Below are 16,142 nucleotides of genomic sequence, written 5' to 3'. Positions count from 1 at the left end.
CGGTCTTGTTAGTAGAGACATTAGTAATAATGACGGCAAAGCACATTGAGCACGTAGTGCGTGCCGGGTACGGTGCTGGGCCTTCGGTATGAATTAGCCGAGTCCTCATGCCATTTCTGCGAGGGGTGAGCACAGAGCTCTGGGCACGCTGCCTGGGTTTGGCCCCCAGCTCTGCCGCTCCCAGCAGTGACATGGGTGATGTCCGCCCAGCCCTGGTGCCTCCTTACCCTCATCTGCCACGGGCTCAATGTGAGTGTTAAATACGTAAAATTCAACAGTGCCTGGGACGTACAGTCCTGAAGTTCTAGCTGCTGTTTTTATTATCACTGCCGTTTACACGGGGGCACTAAGGCACAGAGAGGTGATGTCACTTGTCCAAGGTCCCATGGCTGCTAGGAGGGGAAATCGGGGTCCAGTCCAGTTTCATCCTTGGAATCACTTTACTCCCTGCTGGGTTAGCCCTTGTTAGACAGACCTTAGTAATGTTTCTGAAGATACCTCTTCTTCCCCCTGACCTCGTTAAAATAAGCAGATTCCCTGGGGGATCTGGCCTGCCTCTCACCTGAACCCAGGCCTGGACACCCTCTCCTTCCCAGCATCCTCTTCACCTCTGTGGCCAGGTGCCCTACGAACACCCAGGCTGAGCACCCACCTACCCCAGACCTCCTCTTTCTCGGGTTCCCTTTCTCAGGGAACCCCGGGGCCACTTCCTAGGGTCCCCCCATGGGTTTGTACATGACTCTTGAATCTATCACCTCTTCCCCAACTCTGCCTCTGTTGCCCAGGCTCAGTGCCATCCTTTTCCCCTGGGCCTCTGCCTCAGCCTCCCCTGCCTCCAGTCTGCCTCCCCCCAGGTTCCCACGGGCCCATTCAGACCTTCCACCCTGGCCACATCCTGCTCATCCAGAGTCCCCACCACCTCCGGGACAAACCCCAGCCTTCTGAACCTGGACATCAAGGCCCTGGTGCTGCCACCTTGCCCGCTAGCCCTGTCACCCACCTCCTGCCCCAGCTGCAGGCCCACTGCTTAGAGAGCCACCCTTCCCTACACCGGCCAGGTTCTCTCTCTCACCTGTGGCCACACTCTGCCTGGAGTACACACACACTCAACTCTGGGATTCTTTCCTCACAGTCACACCTGCTTCTGCCCATCTGTGCCCCCAGCTGGTTAGATGCCCCTCCTGTCTGTCCCCAGCCCTATCATTGCACCTCCAGGGCTGAATGAATGGGTAAGCGAACGAATGAGTGAATGTCAGGAAATATTGTGAGCAGTACATTAAATACACTTTTATAAAGGCACCAAATCCAGACCGATCCGTCTTTCTTGGAGCCTGCCTACAAACTGAGGGGTGGACAGGGCAGAGTCCCTCCCCAGTCTGTGGACGTGAAAAGCAAGGCTCGTGAAGACGGGAAGCTCTAGGGCTAAGAAGGGGGGGATGGAGCCCAGACCTTTGGGGTGTGGTCTGGGGTCTTTCTGTGTCTCTCTGACGCCAGTGTGTGGCCAGTGAACATGTCCTTGGGTTTCCCCGGACAGCAACATGGAAGTATATACTGGAAGGCCGGGGCCAGTCGGGTGCTGACGAGCCTGTCACCAGACCTCCCGTTACGCGAGCAGCTGCAGGTAACTGGCCAGGTTCGGGGAGGCAGAGAAGCTGCTGCGGGGGGAAGGAGGGCCTTGAAGCCCGGGGGGTTTGAGTGCGTGATCAGGGCGTAGGAGGCCGGCTCGGGTGGTGGTCCTGTGATCATGGTCGGGCCTGTCCCCCTGCGGTGGGCATACCTGGTGTCCAGACAAAGGGTCAGGTGCTACCAGCCCTTAGCGCCCTGCTTGACCCCGATTCAGTCCCCCCTTAGGAATCTCCCTGTGGGGCAGGGCACCTCCTCCTGGTGCCGGAAGGCCTGCTCTGGCTTCTCCTCTTTCCGGCTCCAAATGCCCCTGCCAAACTGCACAAGCCCTTTCCTACCCACCTCTAGTGTTACCTGCGGCGCTCGGGCGTCCTCACTAGGACCTTCAGTGTCGGGCTTGCAGGGAGGAGACCCCAGTGGGCCAGATGGAGGTGTGGGCGTGAAGGGCTCGCCCAAGGGCACGTCCAGGGAAGAGGCGTCCACACCTGCTGTGATGGGCGGCGTGACCGCCAGTCCCAGGTCAGCAGGCGGAGCCCCCTCTTCGCAGGCCTGCTTCTCCATCAGCGACTGCCCCGTGTGGATGGACTCCAGCACCACCGCCCAGTGCCGCCAGCTGGAGGCCGCCGTGGGTGGGGCCCAGGCTCTCAGCGGCCTCACCGGCTCCCGCGCCTACGAGGTGGGCAGGCCCCGTGGGCTGGGGTTGCGGCTGGTCTTGGGAGGAGGGTCTGGTTGTTGGCTCGGGCGCCTGTTCTTGGGGCGTCTGGGAGGACACAGCTGGCGGCCGGCCCCTGTGTGGGCGTCGCCTCAGAGGAGCCAGGACTGGGCACTCCAGCCCCTGGTCCAGATCCAGGCTGTCCTGCCTCCGTGGGCCACCCATTGAGCAAGGCAGGCCTCCCTGTGCGTGTCCCCGGGTCCAGACCGAGGTGTAAGCACGGCTGTGCCCCTCACACATTGAGCCCAGGGGATGCTGGGACACCGGTTTCAGCCTCTCTAACTTGAGAAAAGTAGCACTTACATTTTGGGTAGTTTTGAAGCTGAAAGGAATCCGTGCGTATAAGACACAGGGCAGTTCCTGGCAAAGTGAAAAAAAAAGTCCCTTTTCCTGCTGGCACCAGCTGTGGTCCCAGCCCAGTGCCCAGATGGCCGCCACCCGCCCAGTGCCCCTCTGGGTCCTGTGACCCTCCCTGGGGCAGAGGCTTCAGGGCACAGGGCCAACCAGCCCTACTTGGGCCACCCGAAGGAAGAAGGGCGTGGGCGGGGCAGACACCGAGTCCCCTGCACAGGTGCCCGTGGTCACAGTGGCCCCCGGTGCTGTGCGTGAGCCCCCCCGCCCCACCAGGCCTATTCGCTGGGGACAGTCAGGGGCAGCACCACTTCCGAGGCCTTTCAAGGCCTTCGTTGTACGAATGGTTGCCCGGAGCGTGCGGCACTTCCCCCACCTGACGGAGTTCACCACGTAGGGTTTGGGCGAATGTAAGAATTCTCCGTCTTTTTCCAGCGGTTTACAGGAAACCAGATTGCGAAGATTTACCAGCAGAACCCCGAGGCCTACTCACGCACGGAGGTCGGTCAGATGTCCCTGCTGGGTGGGAAGTCACCGTCCAATTCCTGTTGTGACACTTTCCTCTAACAGCAACACAGCTCGTGCGCATGGGTGCGAAAACATTGTTAGCAGGCGTTAAAAACGACATATTCCGTGGGCTTTTTTCTCCTCTGGGGACAAATTGCTTGTTTCCAAAGAGGAGGGAAAGAATGGAATCGTGAGAAAGGGAAGTCAGGGGGTGGAGGTCAGGGTGGGGGGGGGGGAGCCGCAGGGACGGGAGTCCTCCTGGGACCAGCCGAGCGAGAGATCCGGGTGCCCTTTAGGCTCTGTGCCCTCCGTTTCCTGAGCGGTCAATGCCACGTGGCTACCAGGCTCTCGACTGGCGTGGGGTCAGTGTTTCCAGAGCGACTTTGTAAAGCTGGACTGACATGTCCCTGGCTGTGGCCCTTCGACCTGAGGCTGTGTCCCAGGAACCCAGATGTAGTCGTTGATCCGCTGGCTGGTCCCCCGGCTGGAAGCCAGCACTTGGTGCTGCCTGAGAAGGCGCTTGGTGCCCTCGGTAGCAACGGTTTCCCTCTCCGGGGTAATTAGACAGTGGTCAGCTCCTGGTAAACCAAGGGGCCTTTTTAATCTTGGGAGTTAATATCCATTTATTATTTAATGATTCAAGATTACGTTGTAGCATTAGCCATGGAGGTGGGGGCAGGAGTAAAAAACTCTCTCCAAATTCCGTGTGAAACAGAGGACAGAGGTGGCCTGATGGGGACAGGAGGTGTCGTCCTTCTCTGCCCTGGTCCAAGGGTCCGTGGTTCCCGTGAGGAAGCTCAGACCCTCGGCTGACACTTGAAATCCGTTCTCAGTTCCTCCAGCTCATGTCTGGGGTCTTGGGTGTCCGAGGGGCCCACTTTTGCGGGTACTTGCTCTGAACCCCCAAGGGTGTCTCCGTTGGCTCGGAGCCCTGTGGCCATGCCTCCCACAGCCCTTGGGACTAGGCACAAAGACCTCAGGGGAGGTCTTTGGGGAGGACGGAAGTCAGGGCAGCATACTCCCCGGATTCCCAGTGGAAAACCCGCTTCCCAGAGCATGGCGTTTTCACAGGGCCTGTTGCTCCTTGTCTCTGTTGAACTTGACAGTTTTGTCATCTGCAGACTGAGGTGCCACTGCCGTTACTGTTCACAGCTCCCACATCCCTCCCAGTTCAGACCTCTTCTTGTGCGAGTGCACGTGTGTGTGTGTGTGAGTGACGTCGTATTCAGTTGCCTAGGGTGCATGGAATTGAGTCATATCCCGCCATTTCCTTCTCTTGCAGAGAATTTCCTTGGTCAGTAGTTTTGCCGCTTCCCTGTTCCTCGGGTCCTACTGCCCCATTGACTACAGTGATGGTGAGTCCTGGGCAGTGGGTGTGCGGGGTGTGTCAGCCGCGGCCACCTGGGCGGGTGCCAGTCTTTCAGCTCTATTATCTGTTGCCAAGGAGGGAGAGTGTTCGTTATCTTTTGCTGTGCAACAGATGACCACAGCTCGTAGCAGCTGAAGATCACAAATGTTTCTTATCCCACAGAGTGTCTGAAGGTCAGGAATCTGGGAGCAGCTTAGCTGTGTGGTTCTGGCTCAGGATCTCTCGTGAGGGGGCCACGCAGCTGGCCACCAGGGCTGTGGTCATCTAAAGGCTTCTCTGGGGCTGACACGTCCAGGGTCACACGCATGATTGTTGGCCAGAGGCCTCGGTTTTTTCCCCCCGTGTGAGGCTCCCGTGGGGCTGTGAATGACAACACTACCGGGTTCCGCCACTAGGGGGTGGGAGAGGGAGCGAGCGGCCCAGCAGAAGCTGCAGAGGTCTACACCCTAATCTTGGGAAGTGACACACAGTCATGTCTGCCCCAGCCCACGGGTTGCACAGCCCTCCCCAGGGACGGGGAGGCCGGGACCTCACAGGTGTGAACACCGGGACTCTTGGAAGCTGGTGCCCACAGAAGTTATGTACTGAAGTTTTTGTTCACACTGGGGAACTCACGAGAGTTGTGAGTTTGTGGAATCAAGAAGGAGCAAAACTAAATGGAAACGGTGCCAGCGAGGAAGGAAAGCTGGGTGGAGGTGCCAGAGGAGCCCCTGGGCGAGCCGAGATGAAAAGGAATGACCGGAAGCGGGGAGGAAGGTGTAGCGCCAGAGCCCAGACCCGTGCAAGTGGCCTCAGAAAGAGCCAACGCTCTGGGCCTCCTGGGATTCACCTGAAGTTTCCAGGGAGCTAAAGTGAGGTGACTAAAGAGTGGTCCCCAAGCTTCACTGGCATCTGGAGGAGAAAGGCTTTTGACAGCTGACTGCAGAGAACTCAGAGCAGCAGAGCCTAAACCTGGCCTAGCCGGAGAGTCCACCCGCCCTCCCCACCCCTGCCTGGGGCTGTTACGTGCTGCCGGGGAGGGTCACACCACGGCTCCAGTAGGCGTGCCAGAGGGTCCCGTTCTTCAGCCTCGGCTGGGCCCTCCACGCCGCTCACCTGAGGAGTTACCTAAGTTACCAGCTGGCTAACCTCCTCATATGGGCATGTGACTCCATCCCTGTCCCATCCCAGAGGGTCTGTCTGCCTCCACCTGTGCTCTGGGTCCCCTCCCCTCCCCCACCCCACGAAAGCCTGGGGAGAAACGGATGGTTTTAGGAAAGACTTAGTGAGCTGATCTTAGTGACGAGCGTGAGGAGGAGGAGCCCGAGAGCTCTGCTTAAAGGCGGGTGTGATTGGGGAGTCCCCTCGGGCTGGCCCACATCAGCAACAGGCTGCCTCCGAGCAGAACCTGGACCCACAGGGGACACATGAAGGGTGGATCCTTGTCAACACACTGCTGGTGGTTCCCCTCCCCGGGCCAGGTGTCAGAGCGGCAGCTCTCCAGGCCAGCCGGTGTTCCCGCCGGTGAGGAGATTCTCGGAGGACGTGGTAGGGCCACGCGTTTCCTCGGGCCCTGCTGGTCCTGCGGTTCCCGCGAGACCCAGGCACGTGGTACACGTCCTACTGGTACAGGTTTGCTGCAAGAGAATGAGCTGCTGCTCTCTGCCGGGTTTGTGCATTTCTGCAAGATGTTTCTCATGTCCTTTCTTCCTCAGGTTCCGGAATGAATCTGTTGCACATCCAGGACAAAGTCTGGTCCCAGGCTTGCCTCCGAGCCTGTGCACCTCATTTGGAGGAGAAGCTCGGCCCCCCGGTACCGTCGTGCTCTGTCGTGGTAGGTCCTCTTTCCAGTGATGCGGCCTCTTTGAGAGCTGGCGGCCACGGGGAAGCAGTGCAGTACACACACACACACACGTTCATTTATACACAGGACTTTCAGTCCAGTATAAGACAGGTCAAGTAACAGTCTGCACCAGTGCCTTGCACTTAGTAGGTACTCAGGTGCAGGTAAAGATCACTGCCTGTTGGCAGTGGAGGAGGGGGGAGATTTAGGAAATTCCACTAGAAATCTGTTGGAATGGGAAAAAAAAATGAAGGCAACATTTTTGGTGATTGCACACCTTAGGAATAAAGCACAGAAAAAGCGATTCCGGGGTTAGGGACCAGAGTGGAGCTAAAGCAGGCAGGCTGGAGAAAGCTGAAGCACCAGCGAGCCAGACAGAGCACAGGCCCCCGTGCCAGACCGCCTGGGACGGGACCCTGGCTCTGCCACTGACCGGCTCTGCGACTTCCTTCTGTGCCTCAGTTTCCTCGTCATTTCCATCGTTCCTGGAACAATTAGAACAGTAGTAATTTCTGTCTTGTTGTGCTGTTGTATCAAATAAATGAGTTGATATCTTTAAAGTATTTAAGATACTTGGGATAGTGCCTGGTCCCACTGTAATAGTAAAAACATTTAAGTATTAGAGTGACACTTCATTCAGAACAGACACGGCTGTGAGTGCCCTGGTGTCCCTAGTTGGCTGGCTCAATTCTTGGCTGCTCTGGGGACAATGGAGTCGAGAGAGACCTGGGCCGTGCCCCCAGGACCCTTTGGTGAGGAGCACAGGCTACATAGCTAGAAATGCCCGGTGGGACAGAGAGGAAGGAGGAGGGTCCCCAGGCCTGGGGAGGGGCGTGGAGCTGGGAGTGGTGGGCCACGAGGAGACCCGAATCATCACGAGCCCTCCCCCTCGGGAGTCCCAGCCACAGAGGGCCTTGTCTGAGATCAACACTGACAAGCTGGAAACTGCCTTTGCCACCAGGGGCAGAACCACAAAGCCACACCCTTGCCATCCAGAGGGCGCCCTGGGGCCAGCAGCGCCCACAGCGGAAGGAAGGGCCCAGGCGGGGCGCCACCTGGCAGAAAGGCAGAGGGAGAGTGAACAGAGCACAGACCAGCGGCTGGGGCAGGTGGTCCATGCATCGCTGTTGGTGTCCCAGAGGTGGAGGGCGGTGTGTTGTCCGCGGCAGCAGGCCCCGTCTGCCTGGGGCCACCAACACGGGCCTCCAGGGGGCGCCTGTGCGGGGACTGGCAGCTGGGGGCACAGGAAAGGACAGATTCAGGAATGGTTCTGCGTTTTCCACTGTAACACATGCACCACGTGATGGTGATGGGGAAAACAAGCAAAATCCATTTTTAAAAAAATTTTCATTGATCCATTTTAGGGAGAGAGAGGAGGGAGAGGACAAGAACATCAACTTGTTGTTCCATTGTTCCGTTTGTTTATGCATTTATTGGTTGCTTCTTGTATGTGCCCTGACTGGGGATCGAACCCTCAACCTTGGCATATTGGGACAACGTTCTAAGCAACTGAGCTACCTGGCCACAGCAGCAACATCCATTTCTATCATCTGTTTTTGGGGGGCAGGTTGTGTCCAGGAAGATACCTAGTGATTGGTTGTATTAGACACCCCTCAGGCCCCACCTTGCATCCTCCGGCCAGCCTTTTTCGCCAGCCTTCCTCCCCTGGCAGCGGCCTGCCCAGGCTGCACCCCACTTCCCACACACACTTCGCTCACACTCCAGGGCTTCTGTGACTCCACATCTGTGCTCTGCAAACCTGGAGGTGCAGGGAGTAACCCCCATGGGCGGGAGCCGCTGGGGAGCTGCTCCCCTGTCCCATCTCCAGGTGGACAACCTCAGGTCTGCTTCCTACACTGACCCGTGCGTGGGCCCGGTTGCCCATGGCGCTGACCAGCTCAACATTGCACCCCAGGATGGACTTGCCCTCCTTCCCCATTTTACTCTTCTGCTTCCTCTCTTGCTTCCTGGGATCACTTTCCCAGATAAGCCCGCTGCCCATGAGCCCTGACACAGGCCGTGTTTCTGTGGCACCTGAGGCCAAGACCCGTGTATCTCCCGGGACAAGGCTTATTCTGCTCTGAACTTGAGACTCTGCTGGAGGAAGCAAAACTCTCTTCCCAGACACCAGGAAGTGTTAGTATTTATTCTGTACTTTCAGCACTAAGATGAAGTCAGGGAAAGGGGAAAAGTTGTGTGTGTGTGTATTTGTTTTATGTAACTATGCTTTCTGAAGACTCTGTCTATCTAGAGAGTGTCCCTGCCCTCTGGTCCCACAGCAGCTCGTGGAGGGGCCCGAGGGCCTCGGTTCCTGGGGGTCCCCGCCCCCACACTGCCTTTTCTTCGGGTTTATTTTCTTTAGGACGTCGACCTCTGCCTTTGTATGCGCAGTTAATTCTGAGTCCGAGTGCTGGGCTGTCAGAGGGTGCGTGGAAGGGTCAATGGGTTCCCATGAGTTTGCTTGCTGCCGTCCCCTGGTGATTTATTTTTAAAGCTGTATCCAGTATTTGGAGCTTACGTGGCAAGGACAAGTTGAGGATTGGGTGGCTTTGGCGGCCTTGCACCTGAAAACCAAGTGGGACTTCGAAGGGGTGGGATGAACCCAGTGCCCCGGGCTGCTCCGGCTGCCCACGCACAGGGGCGACGGATGTCCCTGGCTGGCCGCAGGGCAGGGCAGGGCGTGGCGCGACTGCGGGTTCCTGTAGCTGCCCTGTGACGGCCTGAGGGGTGGACAGCTGTGCTGAGCAGCGGGACTGGCCTCAGCAGTGTGCTGGCTTTTCTTCCTCAGGGAGCCGTGTCTTCCTACTACGTGCAGCGCTACGGATTTTCTCCAGAATGCAAAGTGGTGGCCTTCACTGGGGACAACCCGGGTGAGTACCTGTGGGACTTCACTCTCCATGTAGCCCGACTTGGTGACTCGGTGACTTGGTCCATGTGGGCACTTGGGAATGCCAGCCCCGACTCTAGGGGAAGCCCTTCTGTGGGGGGCCCCCTCCCTCTGGACTCTGGGCTCCACCCTTGAAACCCGACTCCTTGGGGCTGCCCCACCTTGGCCTGCCTGTCCTCAGGAGGCACTGACATCTGCCCCCCCACCTCAGAGGAAAGGGGACCAGTGATTAGGGAAGGCAGTCCTACCTACCCCTCCTGGACCCGCCATTTCCGTTCCAAGCTAAACCTCTTGGTGCCTCGCACCCTTCCTCTAAAACTCGGTTTTCAGTCCCTATGCCATCATTTGACCTACCGAGGGGACTGAGTGCTTACCCATCCACCATGTTTTCCTTTCAAAATGAAAATACCGACAGGGAGTCTCATTAGGAACATGGACTCGTCCTTATACCCACTCTGACAACTAGAAGAACGTCAGGGAGAATAATAAGCAGGGCCTGCTTATTAGCCACGCGAGATTCCAGACACGTCTGCGTGGCAGTGACAAGGAAGCAGCTTTCTGTCCCCCGTCTTGGGCTCTGGTTGCAGGCTGACGGCCGAAGCCACCAGGCAGGTAACCCTCAGCCAGCCCCTCCCTGAGTCTGACCTCCAGTTTGCTGCTGCCTTAAACAATAACTTATTTACAATTTCATTAAAATAACAACAGCAGTAACAAGCAAACAGATGAACAAAGGCTCATTTTTTTTTATTGCAGAAATTTTTTTTTCAATACTGACAAAGCGAAGGAAGGATGTAAAACTCGTCCCTGACTCAGAGATAACCACAGTTAAGATTCTGATGGTTATCCTTCCGACCTTTTTATGTCCAGCCAACCTGGGCAATGTTTCTGTCCAACATTTTAACGGTTGTCGAGGGTTGTGCCGGCATGCATCTTACCGGTGCGCCGTGATGGGGGTCGGGGGGGGGGGATTCCTGGACCCAGGGCTTGGACACGCACTGCTCATGGTACCTCACCGGTCCCCACATTTCTCCTTCCATTCACTCTCCTGATGTTTAGTGAGCACCTACTACATGACAGACCTTCTTTCAGGTATCGGTGAGCAAGGCAGATAGAGATCGCTGTGCGGGCCGCAGAGCCTGGCCGCCTGTCGTACCGCTGGGGCAGGGGAAGGCCCCTCAGTCCTGCCGCACCTTTGTCTTTCTCTGCCTCGCGTGTCCCGGTGTCCTGACCTGACCCCTCAGTTCTCCGTGCTCCCGGGAGGGCCTACCAGTGGGTGGGGAGTTTGGGCTGCTTTAGGGAAGAGGTCTTAGCCCAAGTCAAAGGCCCTGACCACAGGGCCTCCACCCTCTGACCACTGGGGCTGCCTTTTGGGACCTCCTGAGCCCTCAGCTCCCCCGTTCCTGCCTCTACCCTTAGCATGTGGCTTCTGGTGGGAGGTGGAAGCTTCGTTCCCATGGGGGGTGGGGCGATTGCCGTGGGCTCTGTGGCTCCCACGTTGCTAACCAGAGTCTCCCGGCCCTTCTCAGCATCGCTGGCAGGCATGAGGCTGGAGGAAGGTGACATTGCGGTAAGGTGACTTCTCACACCCACGCTGCGCCGGCCCTTCTGCCCCGGGGGGTCATTTTCGCTGCCTGTCAGGGTGTGCTGGTCCCAAACAGCAGCTGAGTGGGGGGATCCAGGCCCCAGGCCCTGCCCACGTCATCAGTCTGAGAGGGTCATTTGCCTTTGCCGAGTCCTCTGCCTGCCTTGGCAGTGCCCAGTCTTGCCGGGCACAGTGGCAGAAGGTCAGACGTCGGGCCAGGGGCTGAGAGCTCCCAGATGAGTTAGGAAGACATCATCCATGCCCTCCTGGGTTCAGTGGGAAAGCCACTCGGAAGCCAGTCCTCACGGCACTTTAGTTAGACACGGTTGTGCTAAGCACTAGAAAGGCAGTCCTTAGGATCCACGACAGCCGTAACACGGGAGCTGACCTTGGACTCCTCTGGTGTGGGAGGGTCAGAAGAGGTTTCTCCGAGGCAGTGGCACTTAATCTGAGGTCTGAGGAGTGACGTGGTGGAGTCAGGGCACCTCACCTCCGCCCGTTTCTCCCCAGGTCAGCCTGGGCACCAGCGACACCCTGTTCCTCTGGCTCCAGCAGCCCACGCCTGCCCTGGAAGGCCACGTCTTCTGCAACCCGGTTGACCCCCAGCACTACATGGCGCTTCTTTGGTAGGTGGGGTCGGGAGGGAGGAGGTGTGGGCAGGCCGGCCCCCACCTGGAGCACCTGAAGGTGTTCCACTGAGCAGGTTCTTGTGGACAGCCGAGCCCCCCCGGGACTCATTGGGTCTTGCTGACAGCAGAGCTGGTTGGGAAGAACCCAGCACCTGGAGTTCCCAAACCCAGGTTCAAATCCCAACCCCACCACCCACATCCTGTACGGCCTGGGGCAGATGCCAGCCATAGTATGCCTGAGCCACACTTTGTTCATAAAATGAGAATAAGAGCATTTACTTTGTGCTGTTGGGACATGTTTAGCACGTGGCACATCTTCAACAAACAGTGGCAAGGGTACCCTGCTTCCTGACAGTTCTTACAGAAAGTGTGTGCATGTGCTTTGCGTCCTGACCACAGGCCTTTAGAGACACTGGAAGCTACTCGGGGAGGTTTCTGAACCTCTCAGCCCCAGGAACCGCTGGAGAATGTGTAGGTCTAGAAAATCTAGCCAGCCCCTCCCCGTTGCCCAGGTGGTGCAGTGTGCAGAAACCCAGGGTCCCCGTCCCTCCCCGGGCTCCTCTGTATTTACAAGGCAGCCTGATCTGTAAACAGCCCAAGACAAGTGCGTTTCCTGGTGATTTCTGAGACGTGAGCTGGCCCTGATACCTGAGGGGGGACCTCTGGTACCTGCCGTGCAGGGGCTGGGGCTCGTGGTCCAGCCTGACCTGCAGCCCCTCGACTTGGCGGCACGTGGGTCCAGCCAGTGGGCACTGGGACCCTCCCTCAGGCTCGTGGGCACTTCTGCAGCTTTAAAAACGGCTCTCTCATGAGAGAGAAGATCCGAGATGAGTCGGCCTCCTGCTCCTGGAGCGAGTTCTCTAAGGCGCTGCAGTCCACGGAGATGGGGAACTGTGGAAACTTGGGTAAGCTGTTGGGTGGTGCCCAGGTCCGTGATGGGGCAGCAGCTGCCTGTGGTGGGGGGTGGCAGGGCCTGGTGCCCCATCAGCTGTGGGGCGAGGAGGGCCAGGGAGAAGCCCAGGAGAGCCCTGACTGTCTGTCCTTCTGCCCCGTGGACCTTACCGCTGGTGTGAGGCCCTGTGTCCGGAGTGAGGCAGGGCTGGAAGCCGCTCTTGGCGGCCTCTCTGTTCCCTGCATCTTCCATCCCCCTCGAGGCCCCTGGTGACAGCATCAGAAATGGCAGCCACAGCGCCTACTCTGCCCTGGTGCATCCCTGTACACAGCCGTCTGCCGCAGGCACAGCGTCCTGTTAGGAGACGTGCCCGGCGTCTGCAGCAGGCCTCTGGGCAGGGAGGGCACGTGCCTCCCTGGGCCCAACTGTTGGCGGAGAGAGTGGCACCAGGTGGTAGACGGGTGGGGTCAGTCTGGACCTGGGTTCAGCGACCTCAGTTGAACCTCAACCTCAGTACGTGAGTTCCGGCTAAGAAAGAATTCAGAGCCAAGACTCAGACTGTAAGAGAAAGTCTATTTAGAAAGCTACAGAGGCAGAAGAAGTGGCTGTAGAAGAAGTGGGCTCAGGAAACAGGCTCCAGAGGCAAAAGAAGGGCCCCTCGGAACTTAGGAGAGCGAAAGGCGAAGGTAATGCGTCCGGGGGGCGGGGAGAGAAGGATGATGGGAAAGGCGTGGGCATACTCCCCAAGGGGAGAGCACACTGGGTCCTCCATCCTGAGGGCTTTTAAGGGTGGGGGTTTTAGGGGCCGCCCCAGGGGAGGGTCTCCATAGAATAGTCATCAGCTTTTCAGGTGTGTCCTTTCAGGGGCGAGGTCTTCAGTGATGGGCGGGTACCAGGGCAGGGGGCCGTGAGTCAGTGCAGCTGGTCCTCAGGTCAGCCCTGGCGTCGCTTGTCTGGTTTTGCTACTTCCCCGAGCCCGGAGCTGGAACGCAGCTGAGGCCTAGATGTATTCGGGGCAGGTCAGAACTCCGCTGTCCTGGGGGCTTTAATGCTTACAGGCTATTATTCTACGGCTCCCTGATTTGGTTCCCCTCCAAGGGGCTCTCACCTGCGTGACCTGCGATGGGAAAAGTCAGGGGCTCTAAACCGCATGGCCAGCGATGTTTCTATGGGCGGAAAGGTTACCCCGGGGGCGAGGTCCTTGTTTTCCGTGGTCAGGCACCGGGGCTTTCCACCCTGGGGACCCTCTGTGCCCCGCCCATCGTACTTGCTCTGCTCACATCTGCCTGACCGCCTGCCACAAAACCCGTGCAGGTATTTCAGGGCTGGTGGGCAGCTGCCCCTGTCCTGGCTGTCAGGGGAGCGTGGGAGGGGCTGTCTAAGAGAAGCTGGGCCTTTCCAGTTGCCCTCTGCCCACCGGAGGCAAGGAAGTGAGGGTGTCCGTGACATCATTGGGCGGATGAGTGGGACCCCGGAGACAGGGGTGTGGGGTCATCGCATCTCACCCTTTTCTAAGTCTTGAAGAACCCACCTTTTGTTTTGGCCACTGACAGCTAGTCTCTTCCTGGTCCGTTTCAGGCTTTTATTTTGACGTAATGGAGATCACCCCTGAAATGATCGGCCGCCACAGGTTCAGCGCAGAAAACCGTGAGGTACGTATGTGTGAGACCGACTGGTCTAGAACTACATTGACTGCATTGCCGACTGTTAAATTTAGCAGCCGCCTGTCAAGTTTTGCCACTGTTAGGGGCTTCATTCCTTCACTCACTCATCAATAAAACACATTTTTTGACGTGCCAGGGTGCACAGTTGATGCTGGGGAGTCAGCAGGACCTAAGACGCGAGCCCTTCTCCCAGATAGGAGCACAGAGCCCCTCCCTCAGGGGTCTCCCCTGAGCTAATGCGCTCGCACTGACGACCACTGGGCGTCACAGCGCCCGCTTCCTCGGTGAGATTCATCCTGCACCTACCAAAGACTCACAGATCTCAAGACCATGAATTTCTGCCTCTTTGAAAGAGACTCTGGGGCGAGGGGGAGGGAGGGAGCACTCACATGTATTGAGCTCGGTTTTCTTCTAGACACACGCCTGGTGGTTTGTTTGTTGTTTTTGGTTAAATTTTTTTTTTTTGATCCTCACCTGAGGACATGATTATTGATTTTAGAGAGGGGGAAGGGAGGGAAGGAGGAGAGAGAGGGGCAGAGAAACATCAATCAGTTGCCTTTTGTACGTGCCCTGACCGGGGATTGAACCTGCTACCTAGGCATGGACCCCGACGAGGAATCGAACCAGCGATCTTTCAGTTTACAAGATGATGCTCCAATCCGCTGAGCCACACTAGCCAGAGCCTGGTGGTTTTCTTTCTTTTTCTCTTTTACCTCTCAGAGGAACTCGGTGAGATAGGTGTTGCCAGCTCCTTCACAGATGGAGAAATTGAAACCCAGAGAAGCCAAATAGCTCACCCAAGTCACGAGGCCCTAGGTGGTAGAGGGGCTCAAACCCGGTCTCCTCTGGCCCCGAAGCTGCTGTTTTATTCTCCCCTCCCCCACGTGGCCTCCCAGGAGACGCCCGGTCCTCCCTCGCTGCTTCGAATGGACTTGTCTGCGAGACAGCCAGCGGAGTCAGCACCGTGTTGTGGGTTGGACCTCGGAGATGTTTCTGACCCAAACAACTGCCTGAGGGCCGATGAGTCAGTCTCTGAAGCTGGCGTTGGGTCACAGGGCCGATGGTGGCGCGCCTATTAGACTGTAAATAGAAGTGGGGGCGGGGGGTCCATCCCCGTCTTCTCATGGAGGGTCAGTTTGGGTTCTGTTGTTCATCACAGAGAGTAGACATGCCTGTTCTCTTCTGTGTAAGTCTGTCTGGGTTTGTCAAGGGAGAAGGTGCTTTTCTTCACTCCTCCCATCATCGGCTGCATGATTGGTACCAGGCGGTGCAGACACAGAGGAGAATGAGGTGCCCATGGTGCCCTCTCCATGGCATCCATCATCTAGGAAGGAACAAAAACACGTATGAGTACAGTGTGCAGTGTGGCTAGGGAGGAAAAGGACAAGGTGCCCCATGAGAAAGCAGGGGTGACCAGGTGTGGCACCTCTAAGGAGGTGGCCTTGAGGTGAGCAGACGTCCTGGCAGAGGGAGCAGTTGGAGGCACCAAAAGTAGGTGCGTCGAGTTGGGGTAGCTCGGGAGGGAAAGGGCAGGAGTGTCCGTCACTGGTCTCAGGGGCTAGAGGTACAGGCCAGGCTGAGAGGTACCCACCAGCGTTAGCCTGAGGGCTCCGCACAGCAGCCATTTGCAGTATAAGCTCCTGGCTCTCACTTAGGGTCAACTGTGTAGACCAGGCTCTGTTGTCTACCTTGATCGTTGTAACAGCCTTCAAACACAGGTGCTGCCCCGGCCGGGTGGCTCTGTTGCTCGGAGTGTCGTCTCATACCCCAAAGGGCTGTGGGTCCTATTCCTGGTCGGGGCACAAACCTGGGTTGCAGGTTCAATCCCTGGTCAGAGGGCATGTATGGGAGGCAACTGGTCATTGTTTCTCTCTCACATTGATGTTTCTCTCTCTCTCTCAACTCTATGGTCCTTTTCTTGGGTGAGGATTAAAAGAAACTATGGGTACCACTGTTATCTCAGTTTTGTTAAGAAAGAAGACAAGGCCCAGCAAGACGTACATCACTTATTCCAGGCCACAGAGCTGAGCAGCAGAGGCAGAGCATGAACTGGTGGCGGCCTGGGCTCTCTGGTGCTCTGACTCCCCAAAGTGGTACTCACGTG

At 57.6% G+C, this 16,142-nt stretch overlaps 1 protein-coding gene across 2 annotated transcripts in view; it reads left to right on the top strand.

Moving 5' to 3' along the window:
- The window catches only part of XYLB (xylulokinase), a 38,916-nt gene that overhangs the window by 7,863 nt on the left and 14,911 nt on the right, over positions 1–16,142 (top strand). For both annotated transcript variants that reach the window (XM_028518379.2, XM_036030503.1), the window contains exons 5-14: positions 1,535–1,621; positions 2,171–2,299; positions 3,122–3,187; positions 4,476–4,548; positions 6,257–6,375; positions 9,173–9,254; positions 10,798–10,838; positions 11,364–11,479; positions 12,272–12,387; positions 13,953–14,026. In XM_028518379.2, coding sequence (XP_028374180.1) covers positions 1,535–1,621; positions 2,171–2,299; positions 3,122–3,187; positions 4,476–4,548; positions 6,257–6,375; positions 9,173–9,254; positions 10,798–10,838; positions 11,364–11,479; positions 12,272–12,387; positions 13,953–14,026 — 903 coding nt within the window. The remainder of the gene's footprint in view (positions 1–1,534; positions 1,622–2,170; positions 2,300–3,121; positions 3,188–4,475; positions 4,549–6,256; positions 6,376–9,172; positions 9,255–10,797; positions 10,839–11,363; positions 11,480–12,271; positions 12,388–13,952; positions 14,027–16,142) is intronic.

The sequence above is a fragment of the Phyllostomus discolor genome, chromosome 7, assembly GCF_004126475.2.
Source record: "Phyllostomus discolor isolate MPI-MPIP mPhyDis1 chromosome 7, mPhyDis1.pri.v3, whole genome shotgun sequence".
NCBI lineage: Eukaryota > Metazoa > Chordata > Mammalia > Chiroptera > Phyllostomidae > Phyllostomus > Phyllostomus discolor.
The sequence above is the reverse complement of the archived record's forward strand: the minus strand, read 5'-3'. Positions and strand labels throughout refer to the sequence as shown.